The sequence below is a fragment of the Impatiens glandulifera genome, chromosome 2 (genome assembly GCF_907164915.1).
Source record: "Impatiens glandulifera chromosome 2, dImpGla2.1, whole genome shotgun sequence".
NCBI classification, from domain to species: Eukaryota; Viridiplantae; Streptophyta; class Magnoliopsida; order Ericales; family Balsaminaceae; genus Impatiens; species Impatiens glandulifera.
The window spans coordinates 52289819-52305393 of NC_061863.1; the positions used below are offsets into that span (position 1 = coordinate 52289819).

At 29.2% G+C, this 15575-nt stretch overlaps 2 protein-coding genes across 2 annotated transcripts; both read right to left on the minus strand.

The window, feature by feature from the left end:
• Positions 1-6891: 6891 nt before the first annotated feature.
• Positions 6892-7952, minus strand: LOC124926879. The gene is made up of 3 exons (XM_047467189.1): positions 7733-7952; positions 7175-7453; positions 6892-7095 (listed from the first exon to the last, which is right to left on the minus strand). The coding sequence occupies exons 1-3, from the start codon at positions 7921-7923 to the stop codon at positions 7011-7013; spliced, it is 555 nt and encodes a 184-aa protein (XP_047323145.1). The 5' UTR covers positions 7924-7952; the 3' UTR covers positions 6892-7010.
• A 707-nt stretch (positions 7953-8659) lies between these two features.
• Positions 8660-14313, minus strand: LOC124926431 (calcium-transporting ATPase 4, plasma membrane-type-like). Its single transcript, XM_047466657.1, has 7 exons — positions 13961-14313; positions 12715-12769; positions 10706-12642; positions 10470-10628; positions 10227-10398; positions 9839-10137; positions 8660-9225 (listed from the first exon to the last, which is right to left on the minus strand). Exons 1-7 carry the CDS (start codon positions 14132-14134, stop codon positions 8920-8922), a joined length of 3102 nt encoding a protein of 1033 aa, XP_047322613.1. The 5' UTR covers positions 14135-14313; the 3' UTR covers positions 8660-8919.
• Positions 14314-15575: the final 1262 nt, after the last annotated feature.

Here is a 15575-nt window from a genome sequence, read left to right on the forward strand (position 1 = left end):
ATATACTAAAAAAAATATATTGTATGATATCAGTAAATAAAAATATAATTTTTTAAAATTTCGGTGGATCGGTATATACCAAAATAATATTTATAAATAATAAAATTTTAATTTTAATTTCAAAAATTTGATTCACCCATTATTAACTTTTGTCAATCTCAACTCTAGCTAATTCTTTCTCTAAACATATTTAAATGTTAATTTAACTATAACAATCTAATTTTTGAAAATCAAATCATAATATAATTAATTTTAATATTATTCGGTATTAACGGTATAATATCGATACTATATTTTACCAAAATTGTAATATACTATTAATATTCGGTATATTACTTATGTCTCGTCTTGTATATCAAATTAAAATAACAATAAAATAACGGTATGATTTTTCATATATTAATATATTTAGATAAAAATAATAGTGATTTTTACTTTCTTAAAAAATCATAAAATTTATTTAAATAAAATATAAATATTGGCATGCATATATTTAAAAAATATAAATAGGTCCAAATTTACCCTTAATAATATTTGAATTGTGTTTATTAATATTATAATTTAAGTATAGAGATAACTATGAAATTAAACTAATTTTCTGATTTTTGTTTTGAAATGTAGGCAATAAGGGGCAATATTATGCAATTGTATAGGACTCATTTTTAAAGGTCATAAGTTTTTCAAATTTCCCATAAATATAATATTATTAATTATATAATTAATAAATATATATATATATTATAAATTAATAAATAATTTTTTCTCTCAATTTATTAATATATTTTTATATATTATAAAATTATATATGTAATAATATTATAATTATATATTTAATATATAAATATATAAATATATATTTTAAGAGTAATGATCACAAATTACACCAAATAGTGTAGAAAGTTGATTATAACATGCTAATTAATAATAAAACTCAAAAAATATGTTTTTCTCATTTTCTCCATTAATATTTATATATTTTATCAGTTAACTTATTTATATATTATATATGATAAAAAGTAGAGTAATAATAGGTGGAATGAAAAATTAAATAATAAAAAAGTTATATATATATATATATATAACAATTTTAATATATAATTATTAAAAAAATACATTGTTAAATGCATTTATGGTGATATATAATCTAATATTTAGTGATCTTTTAATTCATATATAAATACCTTACTAATAACCATGTATTCTTGTTTGGGTGGACCTTATTCATATACTGTTATTGAGAATTTTTTAATATATCAAATCGGTCTTTTAACCTTCCAACTGAGAAACCAAAAGTTTCATTACGTTCACTAAACGGATCAAACCCACCTGTTTATAGTTTTACACCCTTAGTAAGGGGTGATGAGCAACTGACTACCATTATTTAGGTCTCCACTCTGCACTCAAAATAAGTTGGCCCTAGATTATGTGTACCTTTCTTGCGAACCAATCGAAGTCGAATTTTTTATTATTTTATTGGTTCGCAAGAAAGGTACACTCCCATTTATTATTTTATAACACAGACTCAAATGTTTTTCTGCAATGTCTCCTCATCTTTCACAATCCTATACAATCTCAATAATTTGGCTCTCCACTTTCTTCTCTAGACGATTTACGATTTGTAACTTCACTTCACGATTTTTTGCCGGAAACAAACTTGGTAGCTCGTAAAATTTGACGGAGACAAGCTGTGTAGCTCGCAAAACTTCACGAATTTTTGCCAGAAACAAGTTGTTCATGAAAATGGTACGCTTTGAACATTATTTGTATGAAACGAAATCCTACCTTTGTATTAAAAATTATATTGACTTTGTGAAATGTTATATTTTGTTGGAGAACTAACAAAGTATTAGTTTTTGTGAGATGTTCTATTTTGTTTGGAGAACAAAAAATGGTATATTGATTTTGAAAAATTATATTGACTTTGGTTTTGTATTATTAAATTATTTATATTATTTAAATTATATACATATAATATTATAGGTATAAATTTATTATATATATATATAAATATTCCTCTTGTGCAAAATTAAATAATAAAGTGAGCCATTAGATGAGATGTACCGTTCAATCTATCTAATTGAACATCAATATCATATGACTTGAAAATTATTATATTTGCTTTCTTAAGTAATTAGGAAACCAATTAATTCATAAAGTAATTAATCAACCAGAACTAATAATAAAAAAAACATTAAACCAATTGTTTAATTTGAACTATTCCTTTTCCAACTTACTGTATAATATATATATATATATATATATATATATATATATATATATATATATATATATATATATATATATATATATATCGATCTACCTGTCACTAGCTTCTTCTTTTTCATATGAGAACGGGTGATTTTGAATTATTTAAAAGATTGGAGGTTTATTTGAATTTAATTAAGGGTAAAAAAAACCATTTTATTGTTACAATATCACATAATTAATTGGTAAAAACAAAATTCAATATAAATTAGGCCGGGTTATATGTTAGTTAGAATTTTGATTTCTTCAATAATATTCTTTATATTTGAACTATCTTAATAATTTATTATATATGTGTCAATGTATTTTTTAGTACATAAATATTTGTTTTGGAATTTTAAATACAAATATTGATATTTCTTTTGTGTTTTGAACAATTTTAATATAAATAACTTGATAGAGTATTTAATTAATTTTTATACAAATAATATTATATTATTTTAATTAAAATTTCAAGTCTCAACCCAAATCAAACATTGGAAATAATGTACTATATATTTATATTAATTTTGTAATTTTAAACATTAAAATTAAAAGAATAAATAAAAAAACAAATATATATAAAAGATTAATCAAATCTTCTTAATTAAGAGTTGCAATTTCTAATTTTTCCAAACATAATAATTAAATTAATTCATTCATTAATTTCAATTCATAGAATTGAAATTAAATTTCTAATTCAAAATCATCCAAACTCATAAACAAATTCTCAATCTTATCATAATTATATAAAGAATATATCTACCAAAATAATTCAACAATTAAATTAATCTATATTTTTTTTTTTATCAAAACCCACAAAAATAGGAAATAAAATAAAATATATAATGACCCAACTAATTTTCCTTTTTTGTTTATTTTTTATTCATGTAAACAAAATATGCACAATATTTTCAAATATTGTTATAAGTTTATGAATAAACTATATACATATGAAATAATTTGTTTCTTAAAAAAAATGTTAAGAAATAGTACAAGCATTTGGATTATCTTCCATACTGTTATTATTATGATGATAATAATAATAATTGCTTACCGGAGGATTATTAAAATACGACGGCGGTGGCCGTTGTTGATACGGCGGCGCCGACGACAATAACGGTGGCTCAGCCTCTTTCTTCTTCTCCTTGGGTTTCTCTTTTTTATTATTGTTAATTAATTGGTCTTTGTTATTATTGGCTCCTTCCTTCTTCTTCTCCGGCTCTTTAACCGCCGGTCCGACGGCCATTATCTCCGTCGACGGCCAAAATTTGCGCAATTTGCAAACTGCGGCTATGGGATCGACAGTTCCAATAACAGTTAATTTCTTCTCTTTCATATTCATACCAATGAAATCTATTCCTGGTAATTAATTAACTAATAATTAATTAATATAAGTTATTTAATTTAACAAATTAATTATAAAGTAAGTACGTGCCTTGTAGAGATGAAACTGTCTTGAGAGCTTTTCTCTTTTCTTTATCATCGTGTAAATCCAGTTCCAATACAAATTTCTGCAATCAAAATGACATGTCATGAAGAACAATATAACAAAAAAACAATATTTATGTTTCTTTTTCTTAATATTTTGTATATCTTCTTCGTTTTCAAGAGTAAATCCCATGATTTCAAGATCATCGAGGAAAGGTCGAACCTTCATAATGTCAAAGAGAATTGGAATCTACGCCCTGATTAAATATATAAATATATATATATATATATATAATTTATATATAAAGAGAGAAAGACTCGGTGTACACAAAAAAAAAATAATGAAGATTTGAAAGTTTAGGCCGATTTAAAAGGTGGTTAAAATAACGTTTGACTTAGAAAATAAATAAATAAAGGACGATTCACGTGGAATATTTAAAAGGAATACAAATGTTAGACCTTGTTTGATGATGTAATGTTAAATTTATTTGGTTTAATGGTTGTTTGAGGCTAGAATTTATGTTTTTTTTTATTAAAAGGGATTCAAACTTTTTATTTTGTCAATTATTGTTCGAACTATTAAAATTTTAGCGATTTAAGTTTTTCCCTAAATGGATAAAATCCAAATCATTTTATTTGAACATATTATTTTTGTTTTTATAATTAAATTGTTACATTTTAAATGAAATGATATTTAGAGATATTTTGTACATATTTTTTTACTTTAGTATTGTTTTCAAGATTTATGCAATTTAATTTGTCGAAGTTTGTTTTGGATGACTAAAATAGTTTGTAATTTAAGGAAAAATTTGAATAGAGATAAATTTTGTATTTATTTTTTAAATAACTTCCTTACAACATAATTTTGTATACGCTCTACTATTTTAGAGTATTTGTGTTTTAAATGAAATATTTGTTTTTTGAGATATATATGTTCAAAACTATTGATAATACTATTTGAATCTGAAAAAAATGAGTATTACGTAAAAAAAAAAAAAAAAAAAGAATTATAAATAGAGAATTGTTATTTTGTTTGTAAGTTACAAAAATAAAATAGTATGTTAAAGTAAAAAAGAGAGACATTTATTCTCTATGACACAATTTAAAATTCGAGTCTCATCTAATAAAACAATCCAAATTTCAGCCTTGGATAAAAATGGGACTTTAAAATTTTTGTACTTATATTCTAAATAATTAATATTTATCTGTTTTAAATAGGAGATTTTTCATTTTTAAGTTAACAAATATCACTTGAACCAAAGAAGTTAATAATGAGAATTTAATATAAAAATTTGGATACCAAAAAAGAAAATAATTATACAATGCACAATAAGGTCTTGTTTGATGATAAAAATGTTATTTGCATTTGGGTGTGTTTGTATGTGCAGTTTCCTTATAAGATTAGTGTGAGTTACATGTTTGATTTTGTATTATTCTTTGCTTAAGAGATTAAAAGTTCAATATTTAATTCTTATTAATAAAGTCTTATAATAATATAATTGTTTGTACATGTTAGACTTTGTGGTTTGGCAGTTTTGCTTCTTTTATATATCTAAGTTAAATATTAAGCTAATTATTAAGTTGAGGTATACAATTTTGGTTGAATAATAATTCTAATTTATATTTAATTATTTTTTGTTATAAGCCTCTACTTTGTAAGACATATCATAAAGAACATAATAATAACAGTAAGAATAAACATTAAAAAAATAAATAATAACAAAGTTCAATCAAATTATATATTTAAATATAAATTATAATTTATTTATATAAGAGTATTTGTTGAAAAATATATATATTTTTATAAAAAAAAAAGTAAACTTAATCAGTTTTAATTCATTAGGATTGAGGACCATTTCCAACCACAATTTTTATTTTGCATAGTTTATTTAGTATTATAAAATGCAACAATTTACATGTTTTTAAAAATATTCTTAACTCATTTGCACTATTAATTTTTATTATTTTTAAATTCTCTATTTATCTATATCTTTCAAATTTATATAATTAAATAATAATAATAAAATATCAACAAATTAAATAATTTTTTTAAAATTGTTTGTACACTATTTTTAGTTTGTTAAACATGTAATGTGTATCATCTATTTTTTAAATTTCCAAGTATCTCATATGTTTAAGTGGATAAATATTTATAATATAGGTGTCTTGTGTAATTAAATATAATTATAATAAAAAAATGAATTTATTTAGAGTAAATAAAATAATTAAAAAACACCAAAAATAACTAAATAAAATAAAACTAATAATAAAATTTGTTAAAGAATGACTAATACAGTTCCATCCTGGACAACACATTTAATAAAATATATAAGATATTTAAATAAATTTATGTCATTTTAAATATAAATATAGTTCAGTAATTCAAAATACAAACTTAGAATTTTTATTTTTATTTGATTATGAATTTAAATCTCACCAACAACATTTTTTTTTTAACTAGATCTTGGACAACACCGAAAAAATAATTTTTTTTTATGGGGAGCTGGGACAGCAACCTCCGGATATACTGTATAAATAGTAACAGTAAGATTCTCTAAGGTCATTTAGTATTCTACTTGAAAGATAATATCTATAATAAAGACAGTTAGAGATACCCTTAGAAAGAAAGTTGTCAAAAATTGACCACTGGTTTAGAAATTATTTGGTAGGCTCAACCCATGGTTCCTATGAGTTTAAACTGACCAAGAAAACCGGTTGGACTTGTTACAACAAATGATGAACCAGTTTGTACTCGATTCAGTCATGTTTCGGTCGAACAGGTTTGTTGCTCTATTTACCCCCAAGTGATAATAAATGCTTGGAATGGCATGTTCAAAGCTGATATTTTATCCAATTACAAAGAAAGATGTTTGAGAGAAGAAGGCCAACAATACTTGCTCAAACAGATCAATTCAAAATCCAAAAGGGGTAAATGGTGGAGAAGCTTTATAGAAACTCAATAAATTCCTGTAAAGATTGTTTGAGTTGGAGTTGGTCCTAATCAGATGATAAATCGAGCATGCAAGATCATACTTTCTACCTTAACCAGTCTCTCATTGTTACTTATGGTTTCCATTCTTAATCCCCAAATGTATGTGCTTGAAAAACATTATCATTGTTAGTTAGGGTCAAAGTTGCATGAATGAACTAAAATATTTATCAGTTCTTATGTCTATTGGCTAATTGCAACCTCTAAAGTTATTCATAAGAATATAGTGATCCAAAAGGGTAGGTAACATTCAAATGAAAAACTTCCACAATGTATAATCAATCCTCCTCCTATTACCATGTTCTTAGATATCATGTACAAGAAAGCTACAACAAAGAGAAAGAAATCACTGATCTGAGACAGATTGAGTCGACGTTTCAACCTTCTTCCTCACAAAAAGTTTCCCTATGTCTTCTGTCACAACATTGCTCCTGTCAACAACATCATTCACAAAATTCATAACAATTTCATTAATGACAGCAGCCATGATTGAAAATGGTAAAGTCTCACCTTCCTTTAACCTGAGGTGGAACTAATTGACCTCTTATAGTATCTGGAATGCTTTTTGAATGAACTGGAGTGGCTTTTGGAATTTTTCCATGCATAAGAGAAGAAGATGAAGAACCAAATCCAGATGCATCTCTCTTGCGCGTCACAGCAGCTGAAACCCATGGGTAATTTGCAGGATAAGATGGAGAATCCAGAGAGTTCATTAGCATAGAAGCATCGGGAAGCTTCACTACAGAAGGCTCGGGATTTGACTGTTTAGGTGTTGTTGATGAGAATCTTCTGCAATAATGTCAAGCTTAGTTTGGAAATCAGTTCTGGTTATGCTCTAGATTTTGGAACAGTGTAGGAAGATGAAAATGATAAACAAACAAAGAGGAAATCAACCTTAGCAATATCTAATGAAAAGTGATTAAAATTAGGGTTTTATGAAAGGATGGTGTTCTGGATCAAACTGAATGGAAAATAAAAGTTGAGAAATATGCAATGAAGCAAGAGCAGAGCAGGTGAATGATTATGAATATCTGTAAAGAAGAAAGTAAGATAAGATGAAGAAATTACTGGGTTTTAGGAGGTGGATGCACATGAAGTTTTGGAAAATCTGGTTTATCCTGTACGGATTTCAAGTCTTTCATTTCTTCTCCTTCATCTTTAAGCTCTGATTCGTCATCGTCATCTGAAGAAGCGTAATCCACGAGTGACATCCTTCTTCTTCTTCGTCTTCTTCGTCTCCTTTCACACGATTTTAGCATAAACTTTGGAAAGGAGGCCTTTTCCCTAATTTATTACAAACTTTCAGCCAAAAAAATTAAAATTATGACAATCATTTATATATTTAGTGATTTTATTAAGGAATAATTATCCATTTTTTTCATAAATTTGGAGAAGGTGTTGTTTTAATTTATAATTTTTAAAAAATAGTAGGAAGCTACATATTAGGAAAAATATTATTTTTCATAATTTTAAAATTAATTTGTTTAGGAGAAAATTATACAGCAAATAATTTTTGTAAGTACAATATAATTTTAATTATAGTATAAATAATATTTCAAATGAAATAATAAAAATTATACTATAATTTATATCATAACCAAAAATTAATCAAAATTATGATTCAAAAATACTTTATACCAAAATATAACCCACTCCTAATTTTAATTTCCAATATACTAATTTTCAAATATCTTGCATACACCGTAGGAGATCGGGTTGGAGCGTTTATGTGCTACACAAAAAAACTTAAAATTCATTTAAGTATATTTTTATTTATAACGTTTATAGTGAGAATCGAAATATTTTAATTTTTATACTGTTATTTTTTCTCTTACTTCCGACATTAATCAAGATAAAGTTTGTCCAAAAAGAGTGGAAGGATATTCAAAACAAAGGGAAAGGTTAATTTTATATTATAGATGAAGATTAACAAGGGAATTAGGTATCTTTTCAACTCATTTGTCAATTATAAATGGAGATATAAAAAAAAATTGGAAAAACAAACAGTAAAAAAAATAGCATAGCCAGTTAGCAACTTGATGACAATATTGCTTGTGTACAAAACTTCAGCCCAATGGATTATGGAAGACACAATCCTTAAAACAAAGCAATAATAATGCATAACAAAATTTGGTTTCTAAACATAAGAGTTAGGATTCTAATTCTCTATTGCTTACCTATGAAAATTAAGGTGTACATAAATGAAAATAAGTTGTAATGGAAAATAAATAAATTCATGGGCATGGACTGATGTCTCATGCGAGTTCCGGGCCACTGGGTAGTGGTTCATAACCATCGTGGGTAGATGTGGTTTGCTTGAACTCGGCTGGGATGCATTTCAGAACAACCGAGACAACTAACCCGAAGGCTCCGATTAACACACATACAACCCACAGGTTTAGGCTTAAAGGTGTGGTTCCAGCAAAAGCACACAACAGTTCAACTAAGACCACTTGAAACGAGACTGTTGAGGCTATGACCGCCATAAATATCCAGCTATCACAAATACCCGCTAAAACATTAATTTTCTCCATGTCACGACTATTTATCTCGTTAAATACCTGCTCAAAACCATTATAAAAACAACTTTGTGAGATGAAATTGAATTTTTACATCAAATTAAAAACAAAAACTTTGTGAGATGAAAATTTCAAGCTAACTAACTTCCCTTCCTAGCTATTTCTCATGTCATTTGTAGTTTCAATTTTTTATTTTTGAAATACTTTTTATCTAATAATTAAATAAGACAAGAAAATGGCAAAAATATACTGTTCAATTAACAATTTACAAACAAAATTATGTATTCCTTGTATATCTATATTATATACTCCTAATTTACTTTTTATAAATAACCTAGATCAAACAAGGCCCAATTAGTAGGATTTTTTTATTTTTTTTTGTTAAATAGAGGATAGTTACCCATTTGTTGTAATAATGATTTAATCTAATATCACTAAAAAAAAAAAATTATTGTGATTAAATACATTTTCTTATAAGTGTAAAAATATATTTAGAAAAGATTATACCGAAAGAATGGAGTTAGCGCAGGCGCAACAGCAGAAAACACAATTGAAAACAATAACCAAAAGGCACCTATTAGTTATTATAGATTTTAACTATTCCTAGCTAGCAAAATTGAAGTCATTAGACCCAAAACTAAAATAGTAAAAGTACCTGGCAAAACACAAAGGCATTGAATATGACTGTGTTGAGAATGGACTCAGAATTTTCTCCATTGATATTAAGGAGATCTTTCCCACCAAATTTGAGGACAATGAGTGCACCCAATTGATAAATGCTTTGTCCTATAATATTCCTCCACATAACCTTAGTTATGAAACTTACCTGCCTTCCTATTGGTGGCTTTCTCATTAGTTCATCACTAGGAGGCTCTGTGGCTAAAGCTAAGGCCCCTAATGTGTCCATTATCATGTTTACCCATAGCAGTTGAACAGCAGTAAGTGGAGCAGATCCTGCAGGGTGTTTTTTTTTTCTTTAATTTTTTACCATAACATTTTTACTTTGGGAGAGATTATGAATTATGAATAGATAAGGAACTTACCTGAAACGCATGCAGAGATAAAATTGATCATGAGTGCGACAACATTAACTGTCAGTTGGAACTGAACAAACTTCTGTATGTTAACATAAACAGATCGCCCCCATCTGGTAACCTTCACAATTGTTGAGAAGTTGTCGTCCATTATGACCACATCCGCATTTTCTTTTGCAACCTAAACATGAATATTATAGATATAAGAAGAAAAAAGCTGTTAGAAATGTAACAATTTGAAAGAAGGCACACCTCGGTTCCAGCTATTCCCATGGCAAGTCCGATGTCTGCCTCGTGCAATGCAGGGGCATCATTAGTCCCGTCACCAGTAACTGCAACAACTTCTAATAGATCTTTTCTCAAATATGTAACCAATTTGTGTTTATCCATTGGTAATGATCTTGCCATGACCTGTAATTTAAATGCTGCAGTCATCAGTTTCATTTTTTTTTCTTTTTGAGAAAACAAACAAACAAACAAAACAGAACCTGAAGTTTTGGTATAATAGTCCTGAGCTCCTCTGGGGTTTTCTCACGAAAATCAGGTCCTTCAATAGCAAGACCACCTTCTGTCAAGATACCACACTCTCTAGCTATGGCTTTAGCCGTGTTGATATTGTCACCAGTGACTATCCTAACTGTAATTCCGGCAGCTAAGCAAGTCTTGACTGCCTCTTTTACCCCTGGACGAACTGGATCCTTAATCCCAACAACTGCTACAAGAGTGTATTTCTCATCAGGAATATTTTCTTTATTTCCTTCATTACCCTCTATGTCCTTGAAAGCTAAACAGAGAGTTCTAAGGGCTTCACAGGCAAATTCATTGATTACATCTGTTATTTTTTTCCTCTGTTCTTCTGGAAGAGAGACAGATTCCCCATTTTCATTAACAACCTTATCACACATTCTTAGGATGATTTCCGACGCGCCTTTGCAGAATGCTCGTTTCTTACCATTGGGAAGAGCCACAAGAACAGACATCTTTTTCTTGACAGAGTTGAAAGGTTCGATTTTTTCAATCTTGCCCTCTGTCCAATTGGCATGTTTAAATATTTGCGCGAATTCCAATAACGCCGACTCAGTTGGCGTGCCCAAAACATGGGTTGTTGTCCTGTCTTTTGATTTCACTATTTCAGCACTTGTATTTTGGAATATGGACTGCAGCATTATGTCTAGTAAGCCTTGTGATAAAGAAGACTTCAATGCATTTCCACTTTGATTATCAATTTGTTTAGCTTCACCTTTAATCCATAATTTGGTCACAATCATATGATTTGTTGTTAAGGTTCCTGTCTTGTCCGTACAAATACAGCTGGCTGATCCCATTGTCTCGCAGGCTGAAAGATGCCTGACCAAAGCCTTATCGTTCATCAACTTCTTCATCGCGAAAGCAAGACTCAGAGTAACCGCCAGTGGCAAACCTTCCGGAACCGCAACTACGAGAATCGTGACCGCAATCGCGAAGAAATTCAAGAGGCTCAAAACGTCACTCGATGACCAACTCCACATTTCGTGATGAGCGATCTTTCCTATGATAAACCGCGAAGTGAGAACAAAGAACGTGAGTATAGCAAAGGCTAAACCGATCTTCCCAATGACAGTTGCTACCCCGTTAAGCTTAACTTGTAATGGCGTCTCGTCCTCACCTCCTTCGCTTAATGTCTCCATCAATCTTCCCCATTCTGTCCTCATCCCGACAGAACCAACCAACATTTTACCAGAACCATCTTGAACCTTAGTCCCGGATAAAAGGAAAGGCTTCTTTTTAGTAATATTAACCGGCTGAGATTCACCTGATAAGCTTGATTCATCAACTGTCAAACTATAGCCAGATATAAACAACCCATCAGCTGGAACTTGATCTCCTATAGATAAATGAACAATATCCCCAACAACTAAATCATAAATAGAAACCTTCTGTCTGTTCCCATCTCTAGTAACTTGAACAATTATATTCTTCTTCTCCTTATCCAAATCAATGAATTGTAAAGATTGTTTATAGTCACTAGTTGCAGTAACTATAACCACCAAGAAAATGCAAAGTAATATCCCTATACCATCATACATTCCTGCAGGCCAGCCTTCTGTGGCGATTCCAACTCCGACGGATACTGCAGCACAAACCATGAGGATTAAGAGAGTTAAGTCATGTAGAGCCTCCCAAACAAACATCCAAAATGGCTTTGAAGGCTTTTCAATGAAACGGTTGAAACCATAAGCCTTCTGTCTGCGAGATATGTCATTCGAAACAATTCCATCTACCAGAGAAACATGGAGTTTATGCGCTATCCCTTCCAATCCTCCTTTAGAATCCAGACCCTTGATCTCATGTTTACGGATAATAGAAGCTAGTATGTCTGGTTCGATCTCAAAACCAGCTTGTGTTGCTGATAACTCAGTTGGTGTCACTTCTGCTTGACTCCCAGCTGCAAAAGAAGAAATATACTGTGTGATAATTCTTTTAGATTGTGTGGTTAATTGAATCAACAAGATCTTACCATCAATGAAATGCAGAGCTGCTGTCTGGACAGTAAGAGCTACTCTGAAATTCCTCTGACAATAAAAGTATGTCATGGTGAGTAGCAACTAGCAAACAGGTTCATCTATAACTTTTGAAACATTGGAGGTTTGAAATCAAACTAAGCCTAAGATATACAGAGAAGCAAACAGACCATTTCTGCGTTAAAATACTAATGAATATTAAAATGCATTCATTGTGGTTTCTAAAGAATTGACTTTTTTTCATATTGTAGCAAATTAAGATCATTTATTACTATAAACTTTCTTTATTTCATTTTACCTTTCCATGTGTATGATGGTTAAAAAGAAAACACTCCAAGAGATAGCCAAACCAGATAGAAGAATCCCATAATCACCAAATAAAGTGCATGTTAAACAATTAGATGAACTGAATCATCAAGAAGACAATTAGTAAAAGTGATGTTGTAAAGAAAAGAGAAATCTAAATAGACCAAATTAAAGAAATAAGATTTATTTCATTGTTCTTATGAGAGTTCAATGCTAAGATGTTAATAAATGTAGTAAATGACATTTACCATGAGAGTTAAGAATTAATTAATGCATCTTTTTAAGTTTGTTAAGAATAACGCTATAAACTGAGCTACACAAATTATAGATGTCAATAAATCCAGAGTAACATCCTATAAATGCTTCTTAGTTCTCAATTCAAAATTAAACATCACTAAGAATTTATTATCATTTTTCAAAGCCATTATGACAGCATCTTTCAATACCACTATGTTTTCTCATCTTTCAATTTGCATTAAGTCTTCATCTTCCATTGTAAGAAATAATCTGGAAATGATCCCATGAAAACTATGAAAAAAAACCTTGATTGATGTATAACATAACACTATTGAATCACATCATTCAAATAATCAACTGAATATGAACAAAAATAAGTTATATTTAAAAACAATACTATTTATATCATCATTTTAGCCAAATAACTCCAAATTAATAATATAGATTTCAATAACCTACATCAAGTTTGATGATTATTCAAATAAGTAGATAATAAAGTCCAAAGTTATATCGGTAAAAAGCATGTTAAAATCTGTATTCATGTGTGTACAGTGTACCAATATCATCTCAAAATGTAATGGAGAAAATATATATTAATCCATCAACGATGAAGCGGAAGAAGAAAACTGTCTAATTCGATTGAAATCGGATCTAGTATATGCATAAATTACGACGAATCTAGCGAGAAAAGAAGAAAACCTGCAATTTCCTGCGTTCGCGATTGACCTCAGCGCGTTTGGTGAGATCAGCGACCATACGAAACCTCCTCCGGGGATTCTTGACTAGCCATACGGCGGATCTCCATCTCTTTAAGGCGTCTTCTGATGGATTCTTCGGCACGACATCAAAGTTCTGCCTCAGATACCTCTCCATTTTGACGACGTCCGTATGACCTGATTGATCGGTTGGAAAGATGAAATCCTCAGGCAGCAGCGGCAGAAATTTCCATATTGAGAATGGCGCAAATGAGCTTGAGCATGATCGATCCGCATGCAAAGAGAATATCGATCTCTTTGCACCATATAACTTTCAGCATCCACTCCGCAGCATACTCCGCGCTTCTTTGCAATCTTCATTTCAAATCTTAACCATTCAATACACATAACTGATCAATATAACATTTTCTCTCTCTCCCTCCCTCGCTCTCATTCTTCTTCTTTTATTTCTTTTACATTTCTTTTATATTTACCCATATTTTATCAAATTAAATAACTGAATAAAATTTGCCTATTTTAATCTAATAATAATCACTGTTATTTGTAAGGGTTATTTGATGAGCATATCATTCGATTGGGTTCTAAGCTTATGCATCTCAATTATATTGATTATAATTTATCGAGTTTATATTCATCAAGGAGATCATATCTTTAATAAAGATTAACACGTATGTAGTGTGAGAGACTAATTTTAAAATAAAAAATAGTAATAGTTATATTATTTGTATGATGATTAATATAACCATTTTTAAATCACACTAGATTGATTCTACTTATCTACGTATTATTGTTTTCCTTTATTTTCTTACCGTCCGATTTGGTCAATTGTCACTAATTGATCTTTTATAAGAATGTCCTCCGGCATGTATTCTTTAATAATTTGTATGAGTATTTTACTATTTTGGTGATAAGAAATGATCCATATCACTACTCTAAAAATCGCGACTCGCACAACGAAAGGAACTCGCTATTATATAAAAGAGATTTGTCTGTTATACAAAAAGGACTTCGTTGTTATACAAAAGGGATCTTAGTCGGCGAAGTCCCTTTTGTATAATAGTCAAAAAAAATTTTGTATAACAGCGAGGTCCCTTCGTTGTGCGAGTCGCGATTTCAGACTCGCTCTCCCTATCATTCCTCTTTGGTTATATATTTTTTTTTGAAAAATGTCAACTTTTATTAAAAAGAACGCAAAATGCGTTCAAATGTTACAAAAGGGAGGTAAAAAACAAAACAATAAATAAGAAAACAACTTAAGAATTTTAAATGCCAATAAGATCAAAAAAAAGTCATCACGTACAAGCTCTCTTTTCGGATTGAGGCGAACGCGTGTAACATAAATCCTTTGAGACGCTCGAATCCATAACTTTTCCTTTTGAAAACTCTTCAATTTCTCTCTTTCTAGATTGTCCACCACATGATGAGGGGGATTGGTTTCCAGTCGTTCGCTATTTTGTTGCTAGAACACAATTCAATCCATTTGACCCAGAAATCTGTGACTTTTGATGGTGTATCCCATTGAAATTGAAGAAGGTTCTGCAGAAGAGTTCACATGCTCTTGGCAAGGTCACAATGTAGAAGAATGTGATCAATGGATT